The sequence below is a fragment of the Acanthaster planci genome, linkage group LG16, assembly GCF_054643075.1.
Source record: "Acanthaster planci isolate LZ-2023a linkage group LG16, COTS_SCS, whole genome shotgun sequence".
Lineage (NCBI taxonomy): Eukaryota > Metazoa > Echinodermata > Asteroidea > Valvatida > Acanthasteridae > Acanthaster > Acanthaster planci.
Window position 1 is genome coordinate 10,067,194 of NC_141792.1, and position 16,273 is coordinate 10,083,466.

General features: G+C 41.1%; 1 protein-coding gene and 1 long non-coding RNA gene across 14 annotated transcripts in view; both read left to right on the forward strand.

Moving 5' to 3' along the window:
* Positions 1-400: 400 nt before the first annotated feature.
* LOC110982686 (FAS-associated death domain protein-like) lies at positions 401-9,369 on the forward strand. The gene is made up of 5 exons (XM_022241284.2): positions 401-599; positions 4,171-4,447; positions 5,307-5,342; positions 6,125-6,160; positions 6,515-9,369. The coding sequence occupies exons 1-5, from the start codon at positions 591-593 to the stop codon at positions 6,631-6,633; spliced, it is 477 nt and encodes a 158-aa protein (XP_022096976.2). The 5' UTR covers positions 401-590; the 3' UTR covers positions 6,634-9,369.
* A 1,528-nt stretch (positions 9,370-10,897) lies between these two features.
* The window catches only part of LOC147796482 (uncharacterized), a 48,636-nt gene continuing 43,260 nt past the window's right edge, over positions 10,898-16,273 (forward strand). For 5 of the 13 annotated variants that reach the window (XR_015428044.1, XR_015428046.1, XR_015428048.1 and 2 more), the window contains exon 1: positions 11,280-14,456. This is a non-coding gene — a long non-coding RNA (uncharacterized LOC147796482). The other 8 variants (XR_015428055.1, XR_015428058.1, XR_015428051.1 and 5 more) reach the window with 6 other exon arrangements.

Genomic DNA, 16,273 nt, shown 5'->3' on the forward strand with positions numbered 1-16,273 from the left:
GTCCCGCCGAAAATGTAACAACTTCCAATTATTTCGCCATAGACCTGTGTACGATCCTAATTCCAAACTCTACTCAACACTTCACGAGTAAGGCCAAAGTAGCTGAGGCCAAACCAGAAGAAAACATGCTAACACCACAAAGGACCCTCAGCTTTACTACCTCGGCCCGGCAGCTTTACTACCTGACTACGAAGCTGTAAGCGCACTAATTAGTCTAATAGTGCCACAAAACATCAAATAAGATGCAAGAGAACCAAAAATTACAGTAATCCAATTTAATGTAAACGCTTCAGGCCCACAATTGGGGACTGGTTTCTGAAACGAAGCCTGAGAAGAAGACGAAGTTGAGTATTGGAAAACGGCCCTGAACTCATAGTAATAAGTGGACACAAGAGCGCGCGAAGCAAGTAACTGCGCGCGGTCTCGGTATGTGCCCAAAGCTGAGACAAAGACGTTACAGAGAGATCCCGACTTAGTGAAGTCTGCGCAAACAAAGCTCTTCCCGAACATATGGAAACAAACCGACCGAATTCAGCCTTTGTGTCGCAAACAATCTTCTAAAATCTGCCGTATATCGAGAAGACCCAACGATGTCAGAGGTAAGCAGCCCAAACACATTTAGGCCTACTTTGTTTTCATCCACTTCTGTATTCGCGCAGACATGACTACCATTCCAGTGATTCAATGCCGTGAATAATTGTGTGCGCCGCTCTCGGTTAATTCGCCTTCAATTTTAAAAAAGTACTCATATATAAGGATGAATGAATCCTGAGGTTTTTCTTTAACCATTCTCAGTGTTGGGGGGTATGTTGTCATCATATATTTTTATTGCCTGAATTCTGAAAACCAATGAGATTTTTGTTTATTTTATCGGCACTTAAACACGGAAACCAACCGCACCTATACCTATAACAGCAAGATGTTCATCCGATACTCAGTGTTACAGGGACTAGAGCTTCATGTCATTTGGACCATTGTTAATAAATTGATTTTAAATGTTATTGATCCGGAATGCTAATGCAGCAAAACTCGTAGAACCATAATACATGTGCTCAAATTTCGTCTAGGCCTATATGAACAAAGGACGGTCGGGTCGCCATTTTGCATGGATTGGCTGTTGGTACGGTTCAATCATGCATTGCCTGTTTATCACATAGTACAGCGTGACGTGTCCAACACAGTAATAACGTGTTTCTGGTAACCACTGAGCTTATCACCTTGCCATGATGAAATAAATTGGCTGTAGGAACACATTTGGCTCTTTGCTCAAGTTTCTAGGTCTACATGTATATAGTCAGGTAAAGTGTTCTGCAGTCCTCACGCCAATTACGACCTGTTTAGTGGGCTGAAAAGCCGGAGGGACACCATATACACTATATAGGAGGCGATGTTTATTAGAAAGATGTACATTTGTAATGTGTATCAAATTCATGCAGAATCTTACATCAAAATGGTATATTTATGGTTTTTAAATATTTCTTCAATACTTCAATATATTCAAATATTGTAAACATTTTAGTCTATGTAAATAATTCACAATCAACTTTAATTGTGTTGCTTATCACAAAATGGGGGGGGGGGGATTCAATATCCCCCAAATGTGTGGGTGTGTGCAGCTGTGCCTTACATAGTGTGGACCTCTGCACAAAAGAAGTCCATATAATGTAGGGTGCGATGGCGTAGTGCGGACTCGAACACGTCCACACAATGTCCCCCCCTCCCCCCGAAAAACAGTTTCAGGAGCATTTTGGGGTCGAGGTCCAGGGAATCACCATCCAAAATCCAGCTCGAAGGAGTTATCCTAGTTAAAGAAAAAGGAGCATTTTCCTCAAGTTTCCTTAACCACAGGAGAACAAAGGAAAGTCCACACTTTGTATGTCAAACAGGTCTGTGTGTCTGTGTGTGGGGGGGGGGGAATCCGTACCCCTCCCCAGCTGTGAGGTGGGCCAAAACAACCCAGCTCTTTTAAGGTTAAATTTGGACTATCCTTTGAAGACGATGTGCAAACCCTTTCAGGTTGAAAACTACACTCATGAACCTTCCTTATCCCCCTGTAGCTTTCGCCTTTATGTATAATATTCTGTCGCTGCATTAGTCTACTTATCGTTACATGAATTTGGCAATTTGCCAGCCTATATCAATAGCACATTATCCAACAGTCTTTCATTTGTGTCAAGAGCGTCATAGTTATAATCCAAAGTTGTTTCTGTATTAGTGAGTAAATTCTATTACGAAAGCTTGCACCAAGGGTGCAAGTTCACATGGACTCGGCTCAATTCTAGCCGTGACAGATCCATCATGGGGCGCAAATCCTGGGGGATGGGTTGTATACCCCCCCACACTCACAACTCCGCTGTCTCGGACTTGCTAGGTTATTTTTTTTGGGGGGGGGTTAAACATAATATGTTTTTAAAGAAACTCCTTATATGTCATTACAGGTGTGAACATTGAACTTCATCAAGCGAATTATTTTGTTGTTACCGGCAGTTGAAGTTCATGCTGCATGCACCGCGGCCGAATGCATTGAGCATGCACCGTAGTGAAAAAAGGACCATGTCCCGTCTCGGAAAAATGCGGGCTGGGCAAGAACGTTATATTCCAAATTCACAACATTGATGCCAATTTAATTTATTTAAAACGACTGCACAGACTTACTCTAAAACTCCCAAAGGCTCAACCCCTTTAAAAATGCACTCAGCGGCAACATCGAAAAATTTTGCTCGATCATTATTCCTGATTCCAAGGTGGAAGCATTTGTGACCTGCCATCCCAAACTCCAGGCTGTTCATAACCCTAAAGAGTGGAACTTCCGCTATTCAGATTTTCATGGGAGTTTTACAGCTATCACTGCCTGTAAGAAGCTCACTACAGACTGAATTTAGATTTAACATGGATCACTTTAAAAAAGTTTTTAAAAGCTGAAGGCAAGGAACTGACCAACATCACAAATACCGACTTCAGCCCGGTTTTGCGATGGTGGGTCACATTGATGGATCATAATTCTTTCAACTGCGAGTCGCATGAGTGAAAGTTGCGGTATCAAACAGCCGGCCATGTCTTGCATGCAGCTACCCAATTTACACAATTTCATATATGATTGTTGTACAAGTAGTCACACAACAAAAATGGGTTCAACAAGCAATCTAGCATATAGTGATCAGTGGTGCCTAACATTTACAAAAGCTATTGTAATGTTTTTGTATGTGACGAGCTTCTGGCAAAGCCCTGGGGTCAGTCAATTCTAATTAACTTGTAGGTGTACAAATAAACTAACTTCCAGGAAAATTCCACTTTCAGAAAGGGGGTTTGAAGATTAAGACCGTCACTACACCTCTGTGGCCTAGTTGAAACAATTCCTTTGTAGGAATTGGAAGTACCAGAATTTTACAAATAATACAACACCACTTTGATCGGGTAGGGGGAAGTTGCAGTACCTTTTACTGTGGAAAGATAGGAAAACAGGACTGTTGATTTTTTCTAGTTAGGCCAAACGACTAGAACGTCATGTCTCATGTCTCTTTTTTAACAGATTTTTGCTGAACATTATTCCAGAAACCTCAAAACTATGCAGCAATTTATTTTAAACTTAACTCATGTTTGCCTTACGTACCTAGCGTGGACATATCCTTTGTTTTGGAGTAGATTTGAAAGACTGGAAATTGTTCTCATTAAACTTCCACTGCAGGCCCAAATACCCTTTCTAGCTTCATTGTTAGCGATGATTTTCTTTTGTTCCTCTTTATTCTGCGACGTTTAAACCGTATTCTCAAAAAAGCCTCTAAACACACTGGGTCCTCGCTCCCTACACTACACGCGGACATCGTCTGTTCAGACGTCCACACAGTCACTTACCCATGTGTTTCCCTCTCTGAAGAACAGTTCAGAATCATGGAACTGCAGGATCATCTGTGGCAGAATAAAGAGGAACAGTCTTTGAAACCATCATTACAAGGCCAACTCGAAGGAGCTGTCATAGTGGGGGAAATGAGCATTTTCCCCCTAGTTTTCTTAATTACCCACAGGAGAACAAAGGAATGCCGGCCACTCTATTAAAGTGTGTGAAAGAAGCATGTGTGTAGAGGGGTTTGTTATGGTGGTTTTGTTTTTGGTTTGGTTTGGTATTGGTTTGGTTTGGGTTGGTGATTAACCACTGAATTGTAAATCTTACAGTACCGAAAAACTCTCAGCAACATAGCTGGAGAACTGACGAGCGAAGACTTGAAGAATATGGTATTCTTCTGCAAAGATGTCGAAGGCATGACGAAGAGAGATCTGAAGGTGGACAGTGCATTAGATCTCTTTGGCAAACTGGAGGAACGAGGTGTTCTCTCCCCGGACAAAACAACATTCTTGGGGAAACTTCTTGGCGATATTGCTCGGTTTGACTGTCTAGAAATGTGGGAAGAATATCGGCGCGGGTTGGCCAGCTCTAAGGACACAAAGAAAGGTGTGAATGAACATTTGTTTTGAAATATTCACTCATTAGATTTTCTTTGACTATCTCTTCCCAGCGGTCCGTATTGGGTGATGGGTGCGAGCAAAAGTCCCGTTAAAAATGCCAGTTTCTCTTGAAATGTTTTAAAATGGCCTATGGCATATGATATTACGTTCTGAGAACAAGGGATAACGTCCCGGTAAGAAGCTTTACAAATTGTGTGTACGTGAAGAAGTAGCCTGGTGCTCAGCCTGGGTGAGCGAGCGCGTGGTGTCTCCATAAACTGCAGTATGGATGCCTGACATTCGGAATCAAAGGAAAATCTGCGGAGTGCTTTTTCACCGTGTGCCAACAAGTCTATCATCAGCCTTTCGCGAGAATGTGAACATAACAATTTGAATTCTCCATGCTAGAGCCGCTGTTGCTGTACCTCGTGATTCTGGGCGGTTTTGCATTATTAGATACGCCTTGCATAACACAGTGGTTTAGGTGGATAAGGATTACGGGCAAGAAGCAGTCCATTCCAGCGAGGAGGTCGCTATCTGGGCCCCGCGGACTGGAACCACGAGAGAGTATAGGCTTCTCAAGGGAGAAGGGAGATCGTCTGCTTTTAACAGTGAAAAGGGGAATGTAGGGGGCTTGCTTCTTGACATGCATGCTGGTCAAAAGATGGATTACCAATGTCAAAGATCCCTTGAAAAACAAAGCACCGAGACAAAAGCAAATTCCAGATATTTTAGCAACTCTGACATATTGGAGTTAAAAGAAATGAATGTTTTTCGCATAACTGCGCACTTTCTCGTGATGATGGTGTAATTGTGTCAAGCTAATGTCATGCTCTGCAATAATTTATTTAATTTTTATCCTATAGATAATCCTACATCTAGGAAAAGGCGAAATGATCCAGGTTGGTATCGCTCTCATTTAGCAATTTTTTTTACAGTTGATATTTAGCCGTCTCTGGCAAATTTAACTAACACCATAATTTGCCAGGCACATGCGCACTAACTGGGTTTTTGGGGGACTTACAATTCGTAGGCCGTGTCCGAAACAGGCTTTACAGAGCTACGGCTAGGTCTATTGTCTGCACATCTCCACCTACTTTCAATGGAGTGAAGACCTAGACCTAGCTCTAGACAACAGATTCGGATGCAGCCTTAGCTCGGTTCTGCACCAACATAGTCGACGTGACTTCGGATTCACGAGTTGGGAATCAGACCATTTTTACAATTTCGAATTTTTTTCCCTTAAAATCCTCCAGAGCCACGAATCAGAAAAAGGAACAATTTTTAGGACAATGTGCAAGTGTTAAAATCACGGCCATTAGACTATTAGACCAGCCCATTTTAGGGTGCGTAAGATGGCATGAGAAAGCCTGTCCATGGTACAAATGAAAAAAAAAAACAATTGAATTGGCTATAATTCAGTCATTTCGGGACCGAAATAAATTGAGTTTGTTGTTTTGATAAGCTAACGAAATGTTCTTTTCAAATTTGTACGAATAATTTACATAAATATTTAATAAAGACCTCAAATCGGGGGTACCGTTATACAGTTTAATTATTGAACTGGTGGGCAGGGTTCGGGATTGTACGGTGTGTATTGTAGTGTTGTGACAATAATTATGCGAGGTATCAAGCTACACACTATGTACAGTGATTTAGTCTTCATTATGTTTCTGTCCAATAGAAATACCAGCATCTAGGAAACGGAAACGCACTCCAGGTTGGTGTCCTTCTCTGTTGATTATTTTCACTGAGATTTCAGCAAGCTCACTGGTCTACTGTTTCGAATTTAAATTTCAAATATAGGCGAGGGCAGGATAACTCACCAAAACTATGGCGGAATATAGCTAAATGTAACATATGCTTATTTAAGTTTGCATCTATTAATTATTTATAAATGAAAGATCTTGGAGAGGTAAATCCAATACATACCTTTGTATATGAACATAAAACTGCATTCATGTGACAGGAAAGCTCCAAAGAAAGACAAGAAGTGACGTGTGTGCGTGAATTAAGGTTTTCTTCTCTTTATTTGCAATCGTTTAAAGTTTGTTGTTGATTTTTTTTCGTGCAGATCCTTCGGATCCTGAAGAGTACTTGAGTAACAAATATCTTAACGGCGTACTGGCGCCGGAAATAACAGAGGAAGAGCAGCAGGTCTTGGGTCCAGAGTTAGGATTTTCAAGGGGGTAAATGTCTGCTTTTAAAGTAAACAACCCAGGGAACCTGCGCCAACAGACTTACTGCATGCTGACGGCTTGGAGGAATCGCCAGGGGTGTGACGAAAAGACACAAGTAAGGTCTCTTGCTAAAATACTGGCAAAAGTGGGATGCGTTAACTTGAAAAAACGAATACTCAAAGACCATAATCTACACTGAGCCGAAGAGCAGGCTAAAAAGAATAATTAAGACATAATATTAAACCCGTAAAGGCCGGCTCATGCTGGACGAGAAAGCGAACAGAAACGTGAATTTGTCACGTCAGATCATCTCAATTATTCACTCTGTTAATTCGCAGAAGCTCAACACATTTCAACTTATCAAAATTTGCTGCAAATCTTTCGTGACGTCAACATTGCTTCGTTTTCAAATTCACCTGAAGTATGAACCGGCATTAAATCAACCCTGTTTATAAATTAAGAAAATGAGAATTCCATTGCTTGGCCACTAAAATTTTTTAAACTCATGCGTCGGGGGATGGCTTATTCAAGCGGGGATTTATTAAGCATTCCTGAGATGCAAGGTTTTAGATTTATTTAGGCGAGATTTGACGTTTTTCATGGCGAAGGTGCCAAGTGAAGGTAAGGAGCTTGCGGTAATACTATGCAAAAAATATCTCTTTTGTAAATTTGTGTGGTTTTGAGAGAACCAGAGGTACTCAACGTTTCAGACAGTATGCCCTGTCTTTCATCAGGAGTCATTTTGTGTGATGCTACTGCAACTTCAGGCGTTGTAATGTAAAAATAATCTGTGTGTGTGGCACATTCCTGCGATGGTAAGACAGATGAAATATCCCATTAGTCACGTCATGAACGTTTCCGTGCAGAGTAGCCGAGATTAGTAAGGGGGTGTGGATTATGTAGTTGGGGGGGGTGTCCAATTTCTGCATGGAACCCAGGTGCTGACTCATGGATTCACATGCTCAGTCTCTTCCGTCGTGTGCCTTATACACCTTGCCTCATAAAGTACAGTACCATCTGCCGTACGGTGGCTTATTCCTTCCTAGTGTCAAAAGACCCATTTCCCATTAAATACCGATTTTGATTTAGCGACTGGCTTTAATTTTCCGTTTTGGGGTTGGAGGAGCAATAGTGTCAATACACAGCCTCTGCTTTTGGAGGGGGGGTAAGGGAAGAGTTGCACATGTGTATTACCGTGAAGCTTTGTGGGGAATTTGCAAGTGCGGTGTGTTTCTGCGATCCATTGTTGTCATTTACACAGGCTAACGATTTAACCCAATGTCAATTTGGATGAACAAATCAAATCTTTCCGGTTAAACATTTGATTTCCAGCGACGAATTTCTTTCTCAAAATATGGAGGGCCTGATGTTTCGATCCTAGCAGAATCCAGCCTCAAAGGCAAAAGGGTTCGCCTCAGTTGAGAAAGATTCTGCTAGGATGGAAACGTCAGGCCCTCCATATTTTGAGATTTGTATTTGATGTCATGGTAGTCAGCAAGCAGTTTGCAGCAGTTTTGCATAACAGATCTGTAAATTTGTTAATACATGGAGTTCCAAAGTGTTTCAACAAGGACATCGTAATGTAACTTTTAAGATGTCTGTTACTTCAAACCATTGTTCTCCTTCATTCTGTTCAAATAGTCTGTAAATGCAGCCCCATGGGTAGCCACTGATTGTGTAGAATACAAAAGATGACGCCAATTTTAACTATTCACTGACTGATTTTATACCAGGCAAGATATGCGGCGGAGGGGTACCCCCCACCTGTTCAATCCCTGTACACACTCGAGACTATTGTTACCTAACACAACCCCCCCCCTTAGAAGTCTGTAAAGAATTCCTGAGATTCCGATCAAACAATGACCAACATAAAGCCGGGGGGGGGGGTTTCTCTCCGTCTCATATCTTGCTTCAAATGGACTTTTTCATGAGAAGGCTGTTCACAAACAAATTTATGTACTTATGTACTTTAACCTCGAAGGTGTCCTTCACTCGACGACAACGCATTGATAAAAGAAGAATATAATGTCGTCATGAAAAGAGTTCTCATGATTGATTTTGGATTTATGCTTGATTTGTGACAATAGGATTTGAACGTTTTGTATTGGGAAGGAGTCCTGTAAGCATGTTTACAGTGGAATTTGCAAGATTACGTAGGCTTATGTAGATGAGAGAACATTAAATTATTTTCAAAATGAAAAATGACATTTTCAGAAATCCTGTTTTGGAGGTAAATACAATTGCTCAATATGAGACTCCCCGTATAAAAGTTGACGAAATACTTCTTGGAAAACGTCGATTTGTGGTTCATCTCTTTTACGTATTTTGTAGATTAATTGCATGGTACCCAAGCCCTGAACTGTATCTGTGTCAGGTTTTTGTTTCAACTTTAATGTCATTTTCTGTGCATTCAATTCTCCAGTTGGTACATTAATTTTACATTTAATAAATTCGAGAATCATGAACGAATATGGAAGCAATTTCTCGTGTGTGTCTGTTCATTTGTTTTCCGATTTTTACTAAAAAAAATTCGTGGAGCTCTACATTCATTTTTATAGCGTCATAATCTGAAATGGATAAATCATTGAAAGGCTTTAACATACATGTACAAGTATATTACAAGTGCGTGTTTACCGTCTGGACAGGACGCACCGCTTTCGGCTGCGTATAAATTGTGCAGAAACAAACGCAGCGGTGCTATAAAACCCTGCTCCCCCGTGACCTACTATTAAGTGCTTAACAGCAAAAAGGGAACAAGGAACCAAACACCGAAGGTTTAATGTGTTCCTGTCATGATTCTACCATAACATTCTGCATGGCAAGTAGTTTCCTAATGATGTTTCCTAAAATATGTAATGCCAGACCTTGTTATGAAGGTTAGCAAGTCACGTGGTTGTGCCATCTGGGGGGCAAACAGCGATCGTACGCACAGCTCTCTGTGTGCGGCAATACGATAAATCGAATACAATAAACCGTTGTAAATAGATGGGGTTTGCGAAGTTGGGGGACAGGGGTGTTCCAGTAAAATTTTTTTAAAATCTTAAAATAGAAAAGGTAAAAAACAGACACTGTATACCTACTAAACTAAAATAACAAAAATTATTGTAGCGGCAGCGCTTGCGCGCCCGCTGGGGGCGGACCCTGACGATCCGGAGGGGGGAGACTGGTCTCCCGGTAAGGGATGGATTGGATCAGCTTGTAACACAGGTCGTCAAATAATCACCTCCAATTTATTCGTCAGTGGAAAGAAAACCCTATAAATTAATACAAAAGCATGAACCCTAATTAATTACATAAGTGCTTTAGTTGATTCATGGACAATAATTAAACAACAATGACATCAAATGCAATGGTATTCTGCAATGGCATGAGTGCGTACTGCTTATACATAGCACACATAATACATGGAAGCGAATATGCTATTTAAGCTAACAGCACAACCCAAATTTCTATTCACGGTGGCTTTGGGGCTTTATGCAAATGCACTGACCACGTGACGGTACAGCGCGAAGACGATGTACATGTCGAACGTTTATAAGTGACCATAAATGGCAACGTATAATGGATGAAATTACAAATACCGGCGCTAGGATATGCCAAATACCCCCCAAACCCCGACTCACCCAGACACCACGGGTTGCGAGACCTACAGTGGTCTGCAGGGCCCAGCAACTCCAAGGGAACAGGCTGAAAACTGTCCGAAATGGTCCCGAAATGTTGCGCTGTCTCCACCGAGATGGCCACGGAAAGAAAAAAGGACTAGACGTGGTCGAAGGGTCGGTAACGCACACTGGGCAGACCGGCATATCCAAGCGCGGTATAAATAGTAAAAATGTTGACAATGCCCGAAATTACAATAAAAATGAATCCAAGCGTTTTAAAACAGATAATGAAGTCAGCGGAAGGTATTCCGGCTACATCTTATGTTATCATGATAGAAATTAAATGGAGCTAATTCCAATAGAGGCGCAAGGCCACGTCAACGTGAAGGGTGAGGGGACCCTCTCAGTTGCTATGCAACAACGTAAACATTGAAAGGATCTTAAAGGCGTATACCATGTGCATGTAGATTATACATGATAAATATACGGGCAACTCCCCACATTATGAAAAATGAACAATTGATCTTTCATTTTAAAAGTGATAATAGCACTCTAACCCCGAGCAAAACAACAAACAAACAAACAAAATCACCTGTCTCTTGATTAACAATCCTGACCCCCAACGCCGTCAATCGTATTGCCTTAGCAACCCCGAGGAACATTGTTGCCCCGAGCAACCATAATGCAGCTAGACTCTGGCGGTTACCAAGAGTGATGACACTGCCAGAATTATTAAAACCAAAACAAAGAAACTGGTAGCCATTTTGTTTCTGATTCTCGCTTCATGCGTACCTTTACAACACAAGGTAAATGGATATTTATTTTTGACGTTAAATTTTAGAAAAAGAAGCCTCTTCACGAGTAAAGAAATCTTGATTTGTATTTTTAATTTCTATTTTTCAGATCTCAGGACAAACCAACAAAAAAACAATCGAACCAATCCACGCTGTAATTCCTGGGTGACACCACGACGCTTCCTCTCTCTCCAGACGGTATCGGTTGGAACTAACTCTGTGGACGAAGTCCCTCGAACACAAGTCTACTCAAACCTGTGAGAAAAAAAAACGTTTGCTGTGTTTTCCCTCTCTTCTGGGACCGTCGTTTGGGGGTTTGTCTCGTTTTCCTAACTCAGAGTGTCCGCCTTCATCCTCGTTTACCTTCACGTTTATCATCTAGTAACTTAGACACCTGCTGATGTAAACCTTGTTTTGTTGGTTCATGTTTTTCTTGAGCGATTTCTAAATCATATATCCGTTGATGTGAATTCTTAAATTTTCCCCTGGTTGCTGAATCCTCCCTCTGGTGTGCCTTGACTCTTTTAACTTGTACGAACGATTCTGCCCTCGATGTGTGTATCCCACTCAATTTCAGTGGCGTCGGTAATGTTAAAATACCCAGCGTAGAACACTACTTTTTTAAATCGAATGCGGTACAATTATAACCGTCTAAGTTTTCGATAACGTCTTGTGATATAAACGTCTGCTCGTTTTTAGTCAAGTAAAAAGTGTGTGTGTCTTATCATTTTTAGAAAGGGTCAACACCTTTTTTAATTAAACCAACAGTTTTTAAAATAACAACAGACGAAGCTATATAATGGTCAGCGATCCTGTGAACCTTAATCGAAATTAGTTTATTTGTGCTGTGTATTGTGCATCGACGGCTTACGGGGTCGGCTGGGATCTCCTCAACGACAAACACTGAATCGCTTCATTTGTTCATTTGTGTTCCGATTTTTACCAAAAAAGACAGTGAAGTTGTACATTCGTTTAGTGTTTTATCTGAAATGGGTTATTCAATGAACAGGCGCTTAACATACAGTATATTACAAAGTGCTTGCCGCCATTGTGGAAAATGTATTTAAAGCCTGTGCCAAGCTGGGACTTGAACACAGGCCTTCTTGGTGCAAGACGAGGAAAGAACCGACGCTAACCCGATCCCCCATCTTCCCTCGTGTGGGTTGCACCTTGCCTTATGAAGTACCGTATACTGTCTGTCGCACGTGGCCGATTTCCTTCCTAGTGTCAAAAGGCCCATTTTCATTAAATATTGGGTTTCATTGGCCTTAATTTTCAGTTTTGTTGATTCAAGGAGCAGCTAGTGCTGTCCACCTGCACACTGTGCTGGGGGGATAAGGGAAGAGTTGCACTTGTTTAATACTCACAGTGTGGTTTTGTGGGGAATTGGCAAGTGCGATATGTTTTTGTTTCAGCCATCCAATATTTTCATTTACATCAGGCTAACGATTTAACCCAAAACAAGGTTAATTTGGATGAACATATCACATCTTTCCGTTTAAACATCTGATTTTCAATTATAAATTTGTTAATAGTTACGAAGTGTTTCGACACGGATATCTTAACGTAAATTTTAAAATGTCCATTACTTTCAACCATCGTTCTCCTTAATTCTGTATAAATAGTGATGCGGCCCCATGGGTAGCAACTGATTGTGTGGAATACAAAAGACGACGCTGGCTACGGATATTCACTGACTGATTTTTTTCACGAGAAGGTTGTTCGCTGACGTATTTATGTGCGTTAATCGTGTAAATGTACAGTCGTACGGAAGCGTATAAGGGCCACTTGCAATTTTTTTTTCGAGTTATTAATTTCGCCGCGGCGAGTTACTGTGAATATGAATTTGGCACATGCTGGGCACATGCACACTGGACCCCTGTGCTATAGTTGGGCCAGCCCAACTCATTGAGATTCATGCTGGTACCTTCACAGCACAACCTTTACCAATTTTTGTGAACAATGGCAGTCATGAAATTTTCAAACTTTTTAAATGGTAGCGTCCAGAAAATGAGCACGAATCTAGCAGAGTATTCCCTACAGTGGTCACCTGGCGGACAAATCCTAAAGGACTATCAGAAATTTCTTAAAAGTTGAGAGAATCTGATAAACTATTTTGAACTCCGGTAAAATACCCATCACCAAGTTGGTAAGAAAAATAATATTCTTATAACTGGTCAAAGTGGTCATGCATTGGTTCAGCGTTTTCGCGACTTGGTTCTGCCTCTGCGACGTTATTATTCCGACGGAACGTAGGAGTCCATGGGATATGAAGTTGCTCGATGTTCTCGAAGAAGAATCTGTCCATGCTTCCTCATTCCTTCCGTCTATCTTTTGGGAATGGGTCGTCCTAGTTGGAAGCATTGGCGTCCTAGTTGGTGAGTCCCCGGATTATGGTCCGACCTTCTGTGATTACAGGAGCAACCAATCCCAACGGGCCGAATAGACTGTTCACTGTGGAGAGGATTCCTCGATGGGTGAAAGGCTTGTCGGCGACTGACACCTTGAAGGTGAATGTGTAAAGTCACCCTCTCCCAGCACAATCTTACAAATTTAAAGTTCCACTGGTGTAGGCCATTCTCGTCCAGACCGAAGTTTTTCATGCTTGTGGCATGGGGGTTTGACGCCGTTAATGATGCTTGGCTTCTCTGCAGACAATCAAAATCTTCCTCCTTGCTGGGCAGTGACATGAGTCCATCGACATGAAAATGTCTGTCGACAAACTTTCGGCTATCACCGCCATGATCGCGCTCACCTCCCCCGGCAGCCTTTCTCGGACCATACGAGGTCACTGCAAGTGATGAGCTGTTCTCCAAAACGTGCACCGTCATTCTGTATAGGCCTAGTCGATGACATATCTCGTTGGGTCATTTCCCATATATATCATAGACTTTCCAAAACTTACATGACGGTAGTCTTTCTCATTCATGTATGCAATCATAAGAAATGTGATTAAAGTACATTTCCCTAAGTCCTATAGCCCCATTCCTGTTTTTTCTATAAGTTGGTGATCTATGTCAGTCTCATTTCGTGAAAACTTCGACAGATGTTGCCTTTGAATACTTCTGCTTCTGTTGGAGGACAGCACCCATAATTGATCGTTTGGATATCCTCATCGCAACTGACGATTAGTTTAGTAAGTTTCGGGTGACTGAAACCAAGCAACAACACAGTACCATTGCATAGAATGACTCGAACAAACAGCCTTCCATGCGGAAACATTCCAGATATTGCGGGTTCCAGTTCGTGCTGGAACCCTTAAATTGCAAAACCACAGAGAAAAGGGTCATTACATCCACAGTTCAGGAACGTTAAGGTTCTACTGCTTCAGCTGTCACATCCCACAAGTAAGATTTTGGTTTTACTTTTAAACCGGACCTTTTGTGGTGTGGAAGTACGTTTATGACAGGACCGAATTCTGCACCCAGCTGGTGTTAAAGGTAGGCGCTAACAAGTACTGAACTCACACGTGAAGAATTACAAAAAGTACGTCATCAAAGTGCAAATTGATAGACTCATTTGTTGATTAGAGAGACCTCCTACAATTCTGAATGAAAATGCCATTTGTTATGTAACCTTTCAAACAGAAAATGCCTTTTCAGCAGTAAATTTGTCAATGAAATTTCCTTCACGCGAATGAATTTCACGCGAAATTTAGAAAAACGAGTCGAGTTCATAGGAATTCATTACCTCTGATTTAGTATCTTTAAAGGTAAGATGCTCCGATATAAGACTGCTTTTATCTAAAGAGCGCCAGTATTTTTGTTTAGAAACGACACAATATCGCCTTTCAGTGAGGTTATCAGTGAGGTTAAAAATTATGGTACGGCCAAAATATTGGACAGTTGATTAAGAAAAGTTCTTACTTTGCCTCCTCTCTCCTACTCGCGGATATGTCGCTGGGGAACAACAATGAACTATCTTTGCGGATGTATAGCATAAGGGAAATGGTAAAACAGCAATTCTGAAACTACACTTAACAAACATAGTCTTTAAATTTCCATTCAACCTCTTTTAACATTGTGTAATACAGATTTCGCAGTTTCTAATCATTCTGATTATATGACAAATTCTGTCATATTACATGCATGCATGTCTCCGACGGACCTAGAAAGGCAAGTTGGTTTTTGACGTCACAGTTGTGTTTCTCGTACAAGTGGCTGCTAAAACTACAGTTGGCCGACGGTAGATAAGTAAAAAAAATAATTTACGAAGTATTTGAGATCCCATGCAGCTATCAAAATACCAGATACATGTAATAACAAACGTACCTCTAAATACTAAATGAAAATGTAACCCATTGGAACGAAATTGAGTTGAAATCGAGAACAACCATTAATATGCAAACTTTGGCTGCCCTTACAGGTTACATGTGAAAGTCCAAGCTTTCCACAAGGGCTTTGTACAAATACCACGTCATGGCTGTATTGTGTGAAATTCCGTTTATCCAAAATTGTGGTTCAGTGTGGTGGCTGTGGACTTTACTCACCTACTCAGGCAGACAACATTGGAACTTGTTTGTTTGGGGTTTTGATTGTGTGTCTGAAAAAGTACACTGACGACGAAGCGGGTGACTAACCATCGTCACTTGGATATAAAGGCGGGTAAACCTCATTGTTGGTCTTTGCACGGAATGTGAGGCAGGTAAATGTATTTAAATTTTAGTCAAATTAACATTCAACGATTATCAGTGGAACTTTAGGAACTTTTTATTCCTAGTATTATTAGTTCAAATTGCCGGATGTCTTAAGTTACTCATTCCTTTTCGTTGTACATGCACACACATGCATGTACATGTACATGTACATGATGTGCAGTGTTTCTGCCTACATAGGGCATGGACATGGTAAAGCCAACACGCATACTCGATTTGTACTGTTGTTAGTGAAAGTTTCTCAGTGTTACAGAAGTTAACAGGACCATGGTTCTAAGATATTACTCATAGTTTACTGTCATCATTGTAGGAATCAAACCCAGATGCATGACTAAGATTTTTCTTTTCAAGTGTATAAGCCCTGTCTCATGGATAGTTCGATAGACAAGAAGAGACAAGTAGAGACACGCAGACTAATTTTAACAATTCAATCCTATTCGGTGTTTAAGTTATTCCTTACTCTTTAGAGATTTGACATTCACGTTCAACGGTACAATTCAACAAGCGATCCAGCTGACTATAGCCGTCAATCGCAACCTTTCCAGTCACTGTTGTTGAATAGAGTCACAGTAAACACATTGCCAAGACTTATGTTCCGACTGT

Coding starts and splice junctions, on each gene's coding strand:
- LOC110982686 (XM_022241284.2), top strand. Junction 4,448..5,306: donor CTCTAAGGACACAAAGAAAG/GTGTGAATGAAC, acceptor TTTATCCTATAG/ATAATCCTACATCTAGGAAA. Junction 6,161..6,514: donor GAAACGGAAACGCACTCCAG/GTTGGTGTCCTT, acceptor TTTTTCGTGCAG/ATCCTTCGGATCCTGAAGAG.